The sequence below is a fragment of the Poecilia reticulata genome, chromosome 12 (genome assembly GCF_904066995.2).
Source record: "Poecilia reticulata chromosome 12, P_reticulata-male-v2, whole genome shotgun sequence".
Classification (NCBI taxonomy): Eukaryota; Metazoa; Chordata; class Actinopteri; order Cyprinodontiformes; family Poeciliidae; genus Poecilia; species Poecilia reticulata.
Window position 1 is genome coordinate 18,141,843 of NC_088841.1, and position 14,698 is coordinate 18,156,540.

Here is a 14,698-nt window from a genome sequence, read left to right on the forward strand (position 1 = left end):
AAACAACAACAAATGAAACAAAAAAGATTAGATTGCAGTGGTGTGATTACAGGTAAAATTAATCAAAAGCAACTCTAAAATAATTTTTTTTTTTTTTTTGCCATGCTTTAAAAGGAATTTGGTGTCTCAGCATTTTTGCAGTTTTCTGGAAGTTTGTTCCAGGTTAGTGAAGCATAAAAGCTGAATGCTGCTTCAAGTTTCAGCAACAAGGCATTTCAAATTGCTTTTGTCTTGGAAATGTTCTTCAGGTGGAAGAAGGTTGAGTGGGAACTTGTTTTTATGTGTCACTGAAGGCTTAGGCCTAGGTCCACTGCTACACCTAGATTTCGGGTCTGTTCCATAGTTTTTAGTTGTAATAATTTAAGCTATGTACTGAATCTTGTTTCTTGTTTCTCTTTCGGTCCAAAAATATTGTTTTTATTCAACAGAAGAAAGTTATGCCACATCTATGACTTGATTTGTTTGATGCAGCTGCTCAGCACTTAAATAGGTTTATTGCCATCTGGTGACATTGTAATGTATCATCTTCAAACATCTAGTAGCTCAGCTCATTATCCGTTATGATCTGACCTAACAGATGAAGTTAGGATGCCACAGTAACTTTTTTCTTATCTGATTTTTGTTTGTTTGTTTGTTCTGGTAGTTTTTAACTCTGTAATGTAATCCCATCGTCTGCTACCCCACCCGTCTTTTAAACAGGGATGATCCCAATACAAACCAACAGGCAGATGTGCCCAGAAGAGGACAGCGTGTCTTTAAATGCTCACTTTAGTATTTAAAATCCAGGCTGAGAGAAAAGGGGGGGGTGAGGGGGGAAGGTCAGGCTGTGATGTGGTGTAAAGGCAGCAGATTGTTCACGTAGTTAAATGACACTTTGCCTTCAGCAGTCTGCATATTTAAAGGGGTCATTGCCTATTTCTGCCCAATCCAGTTTCCATCTGTTCCAGAGCCCCTGTCTCACAGGGCCTCATGTCAGGCCTGGAAACCAATTTACAGCAAGTAATGCGTCCACCATAAAGATAGGAACAGACAGCAAGCAAGTGTTGCTAGGCAACAGAGTAGAACAGAGCGTTCGCTCTGCTTCCTCTCCTTGCTCACGCTGTCATGGTGTCTTTTCCTTTCAGCCCTGCCCTCTGTCCTGCGCTCTGCCCTCGTGTTAGCCAGAGAGCAGCTATGGACAGAACACACAGAGAGTTTTCTGCTGATGTAACCTCACTAAAACCAGCACGCTGATTTAATTTTAGCCCTCTTAGGGATTTAGAGGAAGTGAGGAAAGCAGTGGGATGCTTATTTGTGGGCTATGTTCTGGAACATGAACACCGAGACTGTATTTACATGATGCTCTAAAGCTAGAAGCAGAAATGAGATCAGGATGTTGGATTTTACATACGTTTAGTACAGTAGCTTCTTTTTATTTGTCTGTTGAGTAGATAGAAACCTTAAACTGTGACTTAAATTCAGATTTAAATATGGGTAACATACATATTCTTCACATCTTACAAAAAAGTACAGATATTATGAGATTTTAATAAAAAAACTAAAGCATTTTTCACCTTAGAACCACAAACTTCATTGTAGTCAATGGGGTGTTACGTGATGGAGCAATTCAATGTAGGGCATAATAGTGAAGTGGGAGGAAAAAGATATATTGTTGGGTGTGGCTTATATATGTACATTTCCATTTTTATTTATTTTTTTTACTTTGTAGATGCGGCTTATAGTGAGGTGCGCTCTATAGTCCGTAAAATACGGTATAATCTACACTTAAAATGTGACGTTCACAGATGCTTTCCATCTAAACAAACAGCCTGATCTCATTTGACAGAAGAACGTTTTTTTTCTGTAAATGTGCAAAGCTGTTTAAGGTGGACCTAAAAGACTTACAGTAGTAATTGCAGTGACCAGTGGTTTTGACTCAGAGGGACTGAAAATAAATCCATTACACACTTTTCAGATTTATTTTTGTAAATCATCATCAGAGCCATGTGCTATTTTTCTTCCACAACTACGCACTAGTCTTTGCTGTTTTATCACATAAAATCAGTTCAACAGGCATGAATTCTTTTGCAAGCCACTGCATGTTTGAGAATTACATAAAGTGAGGGAGAAACGGCTGTTTGATGTGATGTAATGATTCAAACATCACTGCTCAGCAGATTTACACATCCTGTTTAAATGAAAGCAGCCATGTGTGATGCTGTTTTTGGTCAGCTGAACAGTGAGTACACATGTGGGAGCAGGAGATAGAGGAAAAAGTCAGGGTTTACAGCACAGCTGAGCGATGAAGCCTCAGCTAATACGTTCACAGATCAGACTTTGTGTGAAAGCACCAGCCAGGTAACAGTTTTGGGGGATTTGTATTTGAGTGACACATCCAGCCAGCTCCAGCAGCAACTGAAGCACTCACACAGAGGTGTTGCGTCTGTCTGTGACGCCTAATGGCATAAGAGGAGGGATGAGTCCTTTGGGACAAAGGGACGACTGCTTTTGAGGTAGGAACTTTATTATTGCTATCAATTCAGACAAATATATTAACAGTTGTCTTATTAAATTTCTGTTTGTCTTCTAGTTTTTATGTACTTTTACTAGGTATGCAACTGCTGTGTGCTTGGAAAGTAGAAATATTTATTCATTTTTTATTTTAACAAAAGAAAACTATGCATGAATATACTGACAGAATAAAAATAATCTCTAATATCTAGATTTGGGGTTGCACATTCCAAGTTGGCATCTCAGCAGTCCTCATGCAATTGCAGCACTCAGACACCAGAGGGAGGTATTACAGTTCAAAATAAGTTGGCATTGCGCAATCTTGCTTTTTTTTTTTTACTTAAAAATCCTTTAAAATGTCACATATTCTACAAGAACTTCCAGGAAAACTGTTTTATTATGTAAAGTTTTGAATATTAAAAACAAAAGTGTTATGATTTATCAAATTGGATCACTTTTAATTTTAGGAGTCAGTGCTTTAATAAAAAGCCTAAATAGGTACCATTGCTTTCTTACCTCAGGCTCCTCAGTTCCAGTCTGCTTTAAATAAATAATGTATTTCCTAACTCTCCATCGTTGGTGCTCCCGTTTTTCTGCACTGCTTGTGTGTTTCTCATGTGAGCAGGCTTCTAGTTGACTAAAAAAGTAGTGAGTCCCAGCTCGATGCCTGACTTTGTTCTTGTACGCCCCCTGACCGCTGATGTGCATCTCAGAGGTCTCTCTGAAATGCCACTGAAGTAAGTAAAGCAGTAATCGTGTCCTTGCATCAGCTGTTTTGGTTGCTGACTTTCCTTTGTGCAGTGCACACACTGCATCTCTTCTGGTGATTGTGCATCTTCTGCTCAGCTTTGACATTTAGGGGATGGTAAACACAAGAACAATGTCCTCTCAAAAAGACATGATGGTAAAAAAAGAAAAACTAACTTGTATAGTTTCACACTGGGTGCATTGAACTTTACAAAGACGAACAGCATAAAACATCAACAAGCAATACTAAGCTGAGGTCATGAGAGTTTCATAGTAGAAAAAGTCTGATGCTGGTATAATTCTAGAATGTTTTACCTATATAATTTGGATAAATTAACTATTTACGACTTAATTTTCACAATTGTTTTCACACACATAATTACCCTTCTTCTAAAACATGGCCCATTCAGTCCAGTCATAACTTTCTGTTCACTGTGGCTACCTGTTAATTTAAGGCTGCTTCTATCCAATGATAAAGGAACATAACTACATGTCCCAGTCCCATATGACATTAAAGTAAAGGTGAATTCATTGTCACACAGCATGTCCCAAATGGAGCTTCTGCAGGGCAGCCTTCATATGAGGCTCCAACACTGGGTTCAGGGTTTCCCCCAGAAAACTTGCTAAGCCCGGTGGTCGGGGCGTCGAGGCGGTCCGCCGGCGGTCTACCGTGTTTTTGTATTAAAAGATGTTAAGTTGACAGGAAATGTAAAAGTATTACTTTTACATTTCCTGTAAAAGTAATACTTTTACAGGAAAAGTAAAAGGAAAATACTTTTCCTTTTACAGGAAAAGTATTACCTGTAATACTGGAGGAAAAAACTCACTGGAGTTTTTTCCTCCAGTGAGGAAAAACTCTCCAGTTTTTCCTCACTGGAGAGGAAAAACCTCTCCAGTGAAATGTTATTTAAACCCACAACTAGTGTAAAAACAACAAATTTGCAATTCTGTTTAATCCAAATTAAGTCAGCAGATCCATCAGGCCCCCAAGGGCTTCAGGGGCCCCATAAACGCTAATATTTTAAAACAGACCACAGATACGTAAATGTAACACTTGTTTATTGAGATTATCGATGCTGTTAAATTCGATTCAATTGTTAAGGCATAAATTAAAATTTTTTAAATTGTTTAGCATTTAGATCCAAGATTTTAAGGAGCTGGCAAGTTTACTTTGTAAAACTTCAACGAACAATATTCATAGTTAGATTGTTTTGTTACCATACCAACAAGCTGATGCTGTGAGTTTAACCTTTGAATTTACACAAATTAGTAAACTGCGATTATTGCTTTTTAGGCTGGCCAATTAAACTACTCCCTTCTCATATATTTCACTAAATCTAACACAGAAGCTGTTAGAGGTGCTCATGTTTTTAGCAGCAAGAGGGGCCCCTAAGTCAAAGTCTGCTCAAGGCCTCAAACAGCCTTGGACCGCCCTGCATGATGAGGTAATCCGCACTGCGCAGAGATGCACAACAAATGGGAGATTTAATTCAATGCTGCTAATGTGGCTTTAGTAGCTCTTTCATTTCATGTCTGTTGAGTTTTTAATCGTCACAGAAACTATTCTGGTTGGTCGAGTTTCTGGACGAGTTTTGCAGATCTCCGTGCAGCCGCGCGCCTTAAGTAGACAACGCATTTGAAATGGTTTGATGCAAAGTGTAACCGGAAAAATAAAAAAATAAAATAAAAAATACAATTATATAAAATCAGTGTGATGCGTTACAGACCGGAGGGAGCGAAAGCTCCACACCAGGCTGAACCTGCATGATGAGGTTAGCGCTGGTCTATCCATAAACGCTCCGGCCACAGACATAAACTTTACAGGGAAGACAGACACAGAGCCACATGCTAGGTAGAGTATTGAGGTGTAAACGCCGCATATAATTGTTCATTCACAAAGTTAAATCATTCTCACCACTTCACAACGCGCACCTCTGAATTCGCTACAAGTTATTCCTGCGGTTCACATAGAGCTGCGCAACCAGAGCTAACGCGGCGGGTTTTAAACTCTTACCTAGAGTTCTCCAGAGGATCATAATTCCTCACAGTAGGTTTATGTAAGCATACAGGTCAGCCTGTGTCCAGTTTGAGTGAAAGGAGGCGCACGCGATCCCGCTGAGGTAAAGCAGCGGCAGCGCGCAAGGCAGCTGTGTGATTAGTCCGCGCGCTGTCGAGTTTAAATGCATATACTACAAACATATCTACTACAAACCTATCATTTAGGAATAAATCTGCTCTGCTAGTGAAATGCTCAGAGCAACAGAGACGCTTGCAGCCCGACTTAAAAAAAAATAGTGATTTATTTATTTTTTCCTAGAAACATTAACAAGCAACGCTTAGCCTGGCGGCGAGGCTAGTAAAGCATGGCGGGCCGCCAGGCTTATAATACACTGTGGGAAACCCTGGGGTTAAAAAACGCTACTTCAGTACTTAAGAAGTGTTCAAATAATGATGTCTAACCTTGTTTTTAATCTCTGGAGAAGAGAGCGATTTAATTGCGCTCAAACAACAAAAATAATCTTGTTTTAAAAAATAGTTTTCTTAGGGAAAATACTGTTGCCTTCTTTAGCTCAAATAATTTTAATGAAGTCCTTTCTACAGGCGTTCACCGCCCTCTGATTTTGGTTTAAGTGGTCTCACATTTTCCTCAATCACCCTCTGATACACATTCATGATGGATTTTACAATTTTGAGCTGGCCAGATCCTGTATCCAGCCATCCGAAACCATGACACTTCCACCTTCATTTATGCCAAACATGTTCTCTGTTATGATGTCTAGATAATTCAGTTTTAGACTCATCTGTCCAAACAAACATAATTCCCAAAGTCCTTGTGTTTGTTTACATTATCTATGGTCATTTTTACTGTGACCTTCAAACTTTTTTTTAAGAAGGCAATGATTTTCTTATTGGATAGTTCACTGTGACTCAGTAGCTGCTACAACAGCGGTTTAGGTCGTACCATGGTAAGCACGAAGGCTTTACTCAGTTTTTGCTGACTTATTAGCTGCTCATCCAATAAGCAAAACTATTCTTCTTCCCCATCGACAAGATGCTGTTTTGGATTTATATCAGCTGACTTTGGAGGCCACTGAAGCTCCGTGAAGTTATTGTCATTTTCAAGAACCAATTTGAAATGAGCAGATTTTTTTTGGCACTGGGGTATTAAGCAACCTGAAGAACCAATCAGATGATGTGTACACTAGTCATAGAGGGACTGACGTGGTTGCCAGATAATTTTTCACATTGTGAGAAGTTACAAAACATTGGATATTAGTAGTTGATGTTTTTTATTAAAGATTCTGGTTTCCAATACAAACTTGTGGACAGATTTGTAAAAAAAAACAACAACTTTATGTCGATAAAAACATTCATTTTCATATATATATGTAAGCATACCTGCATAGAGTACTGTTCACTTTATTTGTTTGTCTCCCCTCTATATAACTTACAGTGGAAACGAAGGCAATTTATGCAGTTTAAGGATCCCATAGTCCACATTTGTGTCATTGTCCTGTTCTGTGATGTAACTCCTGTCAAGGATTCAGCTTGCTCTCTACTCAGATGATGTGTCCTCAACTGGATGGCACAACTGTGTCTTCCCTGACACAGAGGAGTGGTTTCTGTCACGGTGTCTGCCGTCTCCATCCACAGGCCCTGAGCCGTTGCTCTGAATCATGCCTGTCTTAGATGTAGTGGCTGTCACTGATTAGAGATGATGTGTTTGCTTCATAGTCCAGGCAGCCAGATGCTAAAATCCATTTGATTAGTGCCTTATTTTGCAAGGCGTAGGATCTGTTAGCCTGTCTGCTTGGCAAGTGGGCTGAATGAGCAGGTGGACATTGCTGTCTTCCTGTCTGCTTAAGAGGTCCATCATCTAGGCTTTAGAATCTTGCTGTCAGGAAGAACATCTTTTCTTTTTTTTCGATTGGATTTTTTTTTTTCTGACAAAGCAAGTCTGGCTAATTGTCAGTAATGGATGTTATTAGCTCAGCAATGTGCCAGAAACTGTGGCAGTATGTTAACTGATTCATTAGACTAATGTTTAAACTTTCTATTAGTAAGAGAAGTTCAAAGAGAACAAAATGTTTCTTTTGTCTTCAGTGATAATCCTTTCTTTATATACCTTGGCAGTGCTAAGATAGCTTAGTTAAACAGTTCAGATAGCAAATAAGAGTAATCTCCTGGCAGATTTCAGATTAAGCTTCATGTTTATGTTACAAATTTGCAATGCAATGGCTCTTATAGGTATACACACTCGTATAAAAATGTCAGATTTTTGGGACTAAGGTTTTCCATATTTATTGACATAATTAAACTGAAAAGCAAAGTAGAGGTGGTTCTTGTGTGAATGTCGCCTTACACCGTATCCCTCTGTGAGCAAACACACAACCAAACATCTACTCAGATCTATTCTGCTAACAGTATGCAATGAATCAGAAAAATTCAATTCAACAAATTATGTCATCTTAAGACACCTTGAAAAACGACCCAGTGTAAATTCTTAAATACTCAGTAAGTTAAATCCAATTGTACAGATAGATTTAGTCATTTTCATAAAGTCATTTCATTTGATTTATTTCAGTAGGTGAAATAAATTATATGGATTAACTGCATATAGACTGATATTTTCAAAAAAAAAATTAAGAGGATTTTCTGCTTAAAAGTAATAAAAACACAACATTTAGTTTCTGATTTTGCAACGATTCCTCCACCTGAATAGGCATGTAGCAACGTTAGAAAGTGTATTGCATCAAGTTCTTAACTTTGCAACAATCTCTCATACTGGGCATGGATGTGTTGACAGTGGAGAAAAAAAAGTAAATGATTATTTACTGCTCTTTGGTTCCTCCCACGCCACCTTTGGGCAGAAAGTCATATTGCCTGCATAAAAAAAACTTAACTGAAACAAAAGTGCTAGAGCTTTTTCCATTAAATTTCAGCATTCATCTTCTTTTTAAGAATTCTACCAAGACAGACATTGTTTGTCAAACCCACCTTATAAAGATTTTTTTTACATTTCTACCTTTGTACTGTGAGGACATTCATTGTCCACAAATCCCTCCTGATGATCGCACACATTTTCTGTCAGACTTAAGTCTGGACTCAAGATTAATTTCTTTTGATGAAGTCATTCCTTTGCAGATTCAGAGTTGCGACTGTACTCAGTATGAAGGGACTGTGTACTTCTACAACCAGGTTATTGTAGCCTGTTATGCAGCCAGAAATTTGTGTTTCAGTTGATTTGTGAACAATTTGTCAAACATAAAGGTGAAAGAAGTTAGGCAATGATTAATCATACTCAATCTGGTTTTAGTCTCAAAATCCTAAATTGTAACAGAGTTGGTACACTTTATAGAGCATCTGCATGCCAACAAAAGCAACTTTGCTGCAGCAAAACTTCATATCCATAATTAGCACAAAGATTATGGCTATTTCTTCAGCCAGACACACAGTCACACAGAGTGCTCTATCATAGGTTTTCTTCCAACTACCTTGAGTTGGACTTGTTTACACCTCATTCAAATCGATCCATAACTCCTTTTCCATCTGTAGTTCTGCTGGCCTCAAAGAGATTAGAAAATTTGTGAAGTTATAGCCTCTGGCCTAATTTGATTCCAAATACTGCGTTCTGGTAAGTTGTTCAGATTTTTTTTTTTTCTTTGATGTGCAAAAGGACCATCCACAATTATTTGGAGAAGGCGGCAACATGCTTTTTAGAGTTTTGATTTTATATTTCTACACAGGACTCAAGTGTGTTTCAATTTAGCTTAGAGAAAAATCTTTCCTTTTAGTGACGTTTCTAAGCAGAAAAAGATGTTTGAAAATCCAATTGAGGTTCAAAAGTTGAACTTGACTTTGCAGCAGCAAATGCATTTTCATGTTTGGTAATCCTTTTCCTTATAATAGCTCCATAGGATGGAGCTGCTTTGCTGGAAGCAGAACTGAAAATAACATGTCCCCCCTTTCCTCAAATGTTTAGCTAAATGCCTATTTGTTCAGCAGTTAATGCTCAGATTTCTTTCCTTTTTTTTTCCATTGGTCTTAGGATTTCATGAATAACCTCTTTTGTTTGTTCAGTTTACATACATTTTCTTCTAGGTTATTTTTACTAGACAGTGGCTTACTTTTCAAATAACATTAGATATGGACAAAATTCAAAAGATGATCAAAAACACACAAAATATACCTAAAGGTGCTGCAAACTATATTTGCATGTGTTCGCCGGTGCTTTATTTATTTTAAAAATCACAGTAAAATAAAATTGTATCATTAGCAGTCATTATTCAATGGGCTTTAATTCGTTTTAAGCATCCCCAATTCGTCTGTGTTGGAGTATCACAGTAGCCAATTAAAAGCCTTTTGGCTGTCAGAACTAATTTCTGTGTTTCTTTGTTTCTTTCAGTCTAAAAGTGAGTTTTCATCTCAGCAAGGTGTGGGACATGCTGCAGTCCACAATGTGAACCGCTTTCGAGTATTGGAGGAAAAAAACAGGGCACTAAAGCAGGAAGTGGTCGCACTCCGCCAAGAGAAGCAACATTATCGAAAAGTGGTATGTTTTTATTTCTCAGTATACAGGCACAAACAATTTGGCTACTCGTGTTACTTAAGATGTTCTATCAGGAAAAATTACTTATGTACAAGTTTACTAGCTAAAATGTCTTGGATGATATTCCCTGATCAAGATTTCGTTTTTTGAGATTAAAGAAGTAATTCAGGGACTGCTGCTTGCTATGCTATGTTCTACGAAAGCAAACATTTGAGCAACTCTAATGTTTTTACAAAGGCAAGGAAGCACAAAAGGCCATATCATGTAGATTATTTTTATAGCTATACATGTTTGTTTCTTCCATGACATGAATAAGGATTTGTTTGTGTGTTTCACAAATACTTCCTCCCCAGTTGGTCCCAGATGGCAAGGATGTGTTAGCCATTGTCTTGGCAACATGAAGCATGGAGACATTATCACACATTCTGCCAGAACTTTACAGTCGCTTCTGTTTTAAAACATTATAGGCTTATATGAATGGCAACGTCATAAATCAACAAATACATTCTAATCTATCTCTATATGGATTAAAGTGTTTAATTCGGTTGCTGACATGTAGCACCTTCCAAAAATGTTCATATCCCAGGAAATACCAGAACAAAAATACCAATTTTACTCTCATTAAACCAACAATGTTTGTGAACCTCAGTTTTTAGTTCTCGCTTCAGTTTCAAAAAAGGATTGGACTTTGACTGGGCCTTTCTGACATGAGAATATTATTTAATTTAAACTGTTCCATTGAAGCTTTGGATTTATGTTGAGTGTCACTGTTCTGACCAGAGTTACTTTTTGCTTCTTGACTTCCTCTTTGATTTTTCTGTTCTTTGGCAGACCTGTAGGTTTAGCTGCACCACCTTGTAAAAGTTGGTTTGCAGGAGTGGAATGCTTTTTCCACTGCTGTATTACGGTGCGAAGAAAAGCCCATGATACGTTCAAAGCTTGGGTTGTTGCTTTATAACCTAACCTTGATTTAAGCTTCTCTACAGCTTTCCATCTGACTTGTCTGATGTGTTACTTGGTCTGCATGGTGAAGCTTGTTTATAAATGTTCTCTTACAAAATTCTAAGGCCTTCAATCAACAGCTGTACCAATACTGAGATGGATTTACGCACTGCTGTAGTGTGTAAAAGTAGGGTGAACATGAAATGCAGACCACACTTTTCAGACTTGTATTTATGTACAAAAAAAAAAAAAAACAGCAACAAAACAACATGTTTTGTTATTTCCCTTTTCCTAATAATTATGTATCTGTTTGTGTTGGTTTATCACAAAGATCCCCCAAAAATACATAGAAGTTTTGGTTTGACAAAACAGGGATGTACGTTTGCTCTGCCTTTGTGGCAGCTTTACTCACAGACTGAATCATTCTCATTTATGCAAAGCCAGACTCAGCTGTGGATCAGTTAGGCTGAAGGAAACTCTGATGTAGGAGCAAGTTTATTCTAACATATTTTCCTAAGAAGATTTGGTCTGTGGGCTTTAACTTTTTGGAATGCATTAAGAGAAAATGACAAATATGTAGACATCGGCAATTTTATGCTATTTTTTTAGCCTTCCATCCATTGTTATGCTTGCGAGGTAACAACTGGTCCCTTACTCCATTGGTAACTGGGAGAAAGGTGAGATATGCTCTGAACAAGTGGCCAAAGTGGCCAATTAACTTATCAGAACCCATGCTGAGAACATGCAAACTCCATGCAGAAAGACCTGTGTTTTGCTATCATTTTTAGCTAAAAAACAATATACAAATACAATACACAATATGTCAAAATACCAATCCAGTTGATTGACTCAGAACAATCAGAAAGCTTTCTTCGGAAACCAAAGACAATCGCCCGAATGTGTTTGTTCTAAATGTGGCCTAGTTCATCTGATCACAGATGTTTTAAACCTTTAGACTTGTTGCATGGAAACAGTCTGAAATGGACAGCCAAAGAAACGTACCTCAGGTGAGGAATGACCTTCTGTGTGCTGTGCGGCTCCTGCTATAAGGCCACAGCTGTCTCCCTGGACACCATTTCTATGGCAACAATTATGCATTGCCAGCAGCTGGTTCACTCAGATGATGGCCCTCGTGATGAAACGGGCTGTCCCGGTGAAAAGAGGAGTCCCACATCCAATAAATAATCTCTAATAGTGTTGTCTTATTCGACCCCGCAACCTGCATTTAGGTTCTTCTGATCAAAAACTGGCATTGTCAGACCAAGGTTAATAATAGCACAGAAAAATGTTAATTAGCCTATTTAGAACTCAGTTGGATAATAACACCACACACAGAAATACAGATTGCTTTCACTAACTAGCCAGTTTTTTTGTTTTTTGTTTTTTTTTCCCATCTGTATTAAAAGGAAATAATTTTGGCTTGACTTTATATTCCCTTCTTGATTAAATTTATCCCTGAAAGTGCCTTTTTTTTTGATGTTCTGTTATAACTTAATTATGCTCAGTCCATTGCCCACTCCATCTGTCTTCTTGTTACTAAAGCACACACAAGCTTTTGGCTTTAGAAGAAGTGGTAAACAAAACAAAAGAAAAAAAACACTAAAAGCCTGTTCTCAGTTTAAAAAAAAGTACAAAAGGGTGTATTAACTTGCAGGGTAATTTAAATCCTATATGACACAGATACATTAAAAGGTTCAATTTTGGATCTGCTTTCACTTCTTGTTTCCACTGCTGCCAAATTGTCAGTAAAATTTCAGTAGTTTAATGCATATGCCTGCTATCCACTGGACACTGCCAGTCCTGCCTTTCTTTTTGCATCTGACTTTTCCGTGGTTGGCTGTGCTCACTGACCTGGCCTGTTTTTCCTCATGTCCATAATCACCAAAGCAGATGTGATGGACGTCTGAGAGAGATCTAGTTGTGATTGAATTTAGATTCTTTTTAGATGTCAGATCACACATAAACGAGTCTCTTCCTCATCCACGGTTTTAGAAAGTAAAGCAAATGAATTTATGACCTCGGAATGTCTCAAAATTTAGCTAAATTATCACCACAAAAGTCAATATATCTTTATTAAGATTTCATGTAATAGACAGTTACATTCAGAGTAGCTGAGTCAGTCCTTTGTTGAGCTGACAAAATTAGAGAGTATCTAATTTTGGGACTAATTCTCTTTTGGATTTAGATCTGAACTTTGACTTGGCAATTCTAACAGATGTCTGTAATCACCAGACATCTGGGCTTCTTAAGTAATTATTTTTTCAACCAAGTCCAGGTTTTCTGTCATTTCTGAAGAAAATGATCCCCACAGAATGATGCTGCCAGCATCAGCCTTCACCATGGAGATAACATGTTCTAGTTCATGTTTGTTTTCTGCTACTCATAGAATTTGGCATGTAGGACAAAATGTCAATTTTGATCTTATTTTACCGGAACACCTTCATCCCCATGTCAGGGGTGTCTTCTTCATAGCTTGTGGCACACTGCAGTCTAATTCTTTCAGAAATAGCTGCTCTTCCCTTAAACTCAGGTTCATGTTGTACACAACTAACAACATATTCTCCCACCAGAACTGTGGATCTGTGCAGCTCCTCCAGAGTTACTATGGTAAATGTGGCTAAAAGCATCTGCAAATCACAATTTATAGATTTGTATTTGTAAAATAATTTATAAACCACATATCAGGTTTTTTTTTTCCAATTCACAATTGTGTGCTACTTCATGTTGGTCCATCACTATAAACCCTAAAAGAATTGAGTATATTTTATTTGTAAAACGTTGCAACTCAAGTGTTAAATGTTGTTACAGTAATGATTCTTGTCAGATATTCCTCATATATCTGATCAAGAAGGTTTAATAAAAGACATAATCTATATTAATCAGTACAAACAGACAAATTAATATGGCAGAAACAAGGGAGCAAACACAAATCTCTATACTAATTGATCTACACTAGGTTGTTGTTTCATGACAAGTAAATTCAGGGAAGATGTTTTTAAAGTTTACATTATTAGGGACAGGACTGTTTTGACTTGAAGTTAGGTTGGATGCAAACAGGATTTATATTGATGTATTTAACAACCAGTTGTTATATCTCACAATGCCTTATTTAGTGTCTCTTTGAGCTAAAAAGAAAAAAATATATATCAGGGAAAATTAGCTGAATTGTCAGTAATTTTCCACTACAATAAAAAAAAATATTACATAAACACCAAGCCTTGGTTTAGTTTCAGTACACGCCATCTTTACAGAGGCTGAATTCCATACCTTTACAGCCAAAACAAAACATGCTGTATTACAAGACAGACGTGCTAAAATGTGGCAGTGTCAAAATGTAGGGCCCTCTTGGATTAATTGTAAATCCTTTTAACCGGATTAAATCATTTTAAGGAGGCAGCTGCAATTTAACTGTGCTCGCACATACATGAAAAAATATGCATGAGTCACTGCACATAAGCTGATGTCAGTATGATATAATTACTCACTCTGACAAAGCAGTGTAGGCAGTGTGATAGCAAGTGTGTGCCATGTTGTAGTTAATGACTAAAATCTGTGAAATTGTGAAGTGACACTTAGAAAAGAATAAAGATGAAATCATTCCACTTCACAATTTGCCCTTATTGTGTAACATGTTATTTTAGATAGAAAACAAAAATTTTAATTGTACTTTTTAGCCTTATGAAGTGCCCCCAAAATAAATGTTGCTATATTGTAAATATGTAAAATATAATATGACACTGTATAAACTGAAAGATATGTTATTTGATCATTAACATGTTATTACCATAAAAAATAAATAAATAAATAAATAAATAATAATAATAATAATAATAATAATAATAATAATAATAATAATAATAATAATAATAATAAGACATTGTATAATTCTATGTGGTTTATAATGGCGAAAAATATTGCACTGATTTGTAAAATTAGAATCTACACCAAGTTCAAGTGTAATATGGCTGT

General features: G+C 37.1%; 1 protein-coding gene across 12 annotated transcripts in view; it reads left to right on the forward strand.

Moving 5' to 3' along the window:
• Window positions 1-14,698, forward strand: part of rimbp2a (RIMS binding protein 2a) — a 67,516-nt gene that overhangs the window by 3,059 nt on the left and 49,759 nt on the right. For 11 of the 12 annotated variants that reach the window (XM_017307880.2, XM_017307875.2, XM_017307873.2 and 8 more), the window contains exon 3: window positions 9,644-9,790. The exons of the other annotated variant lie outside the window; for it this stretch is intronic. In XM_017307880.2, coding sequence (XP_017163369.1) covers window positions 9,644-9,790 — 147 coding nt within the window. The remainder of the gene's footprint in view (window positions 1-9,643; window positions 9,791-14,698) is intronic. 12 annotated transcript variants of the gene reach the window in all.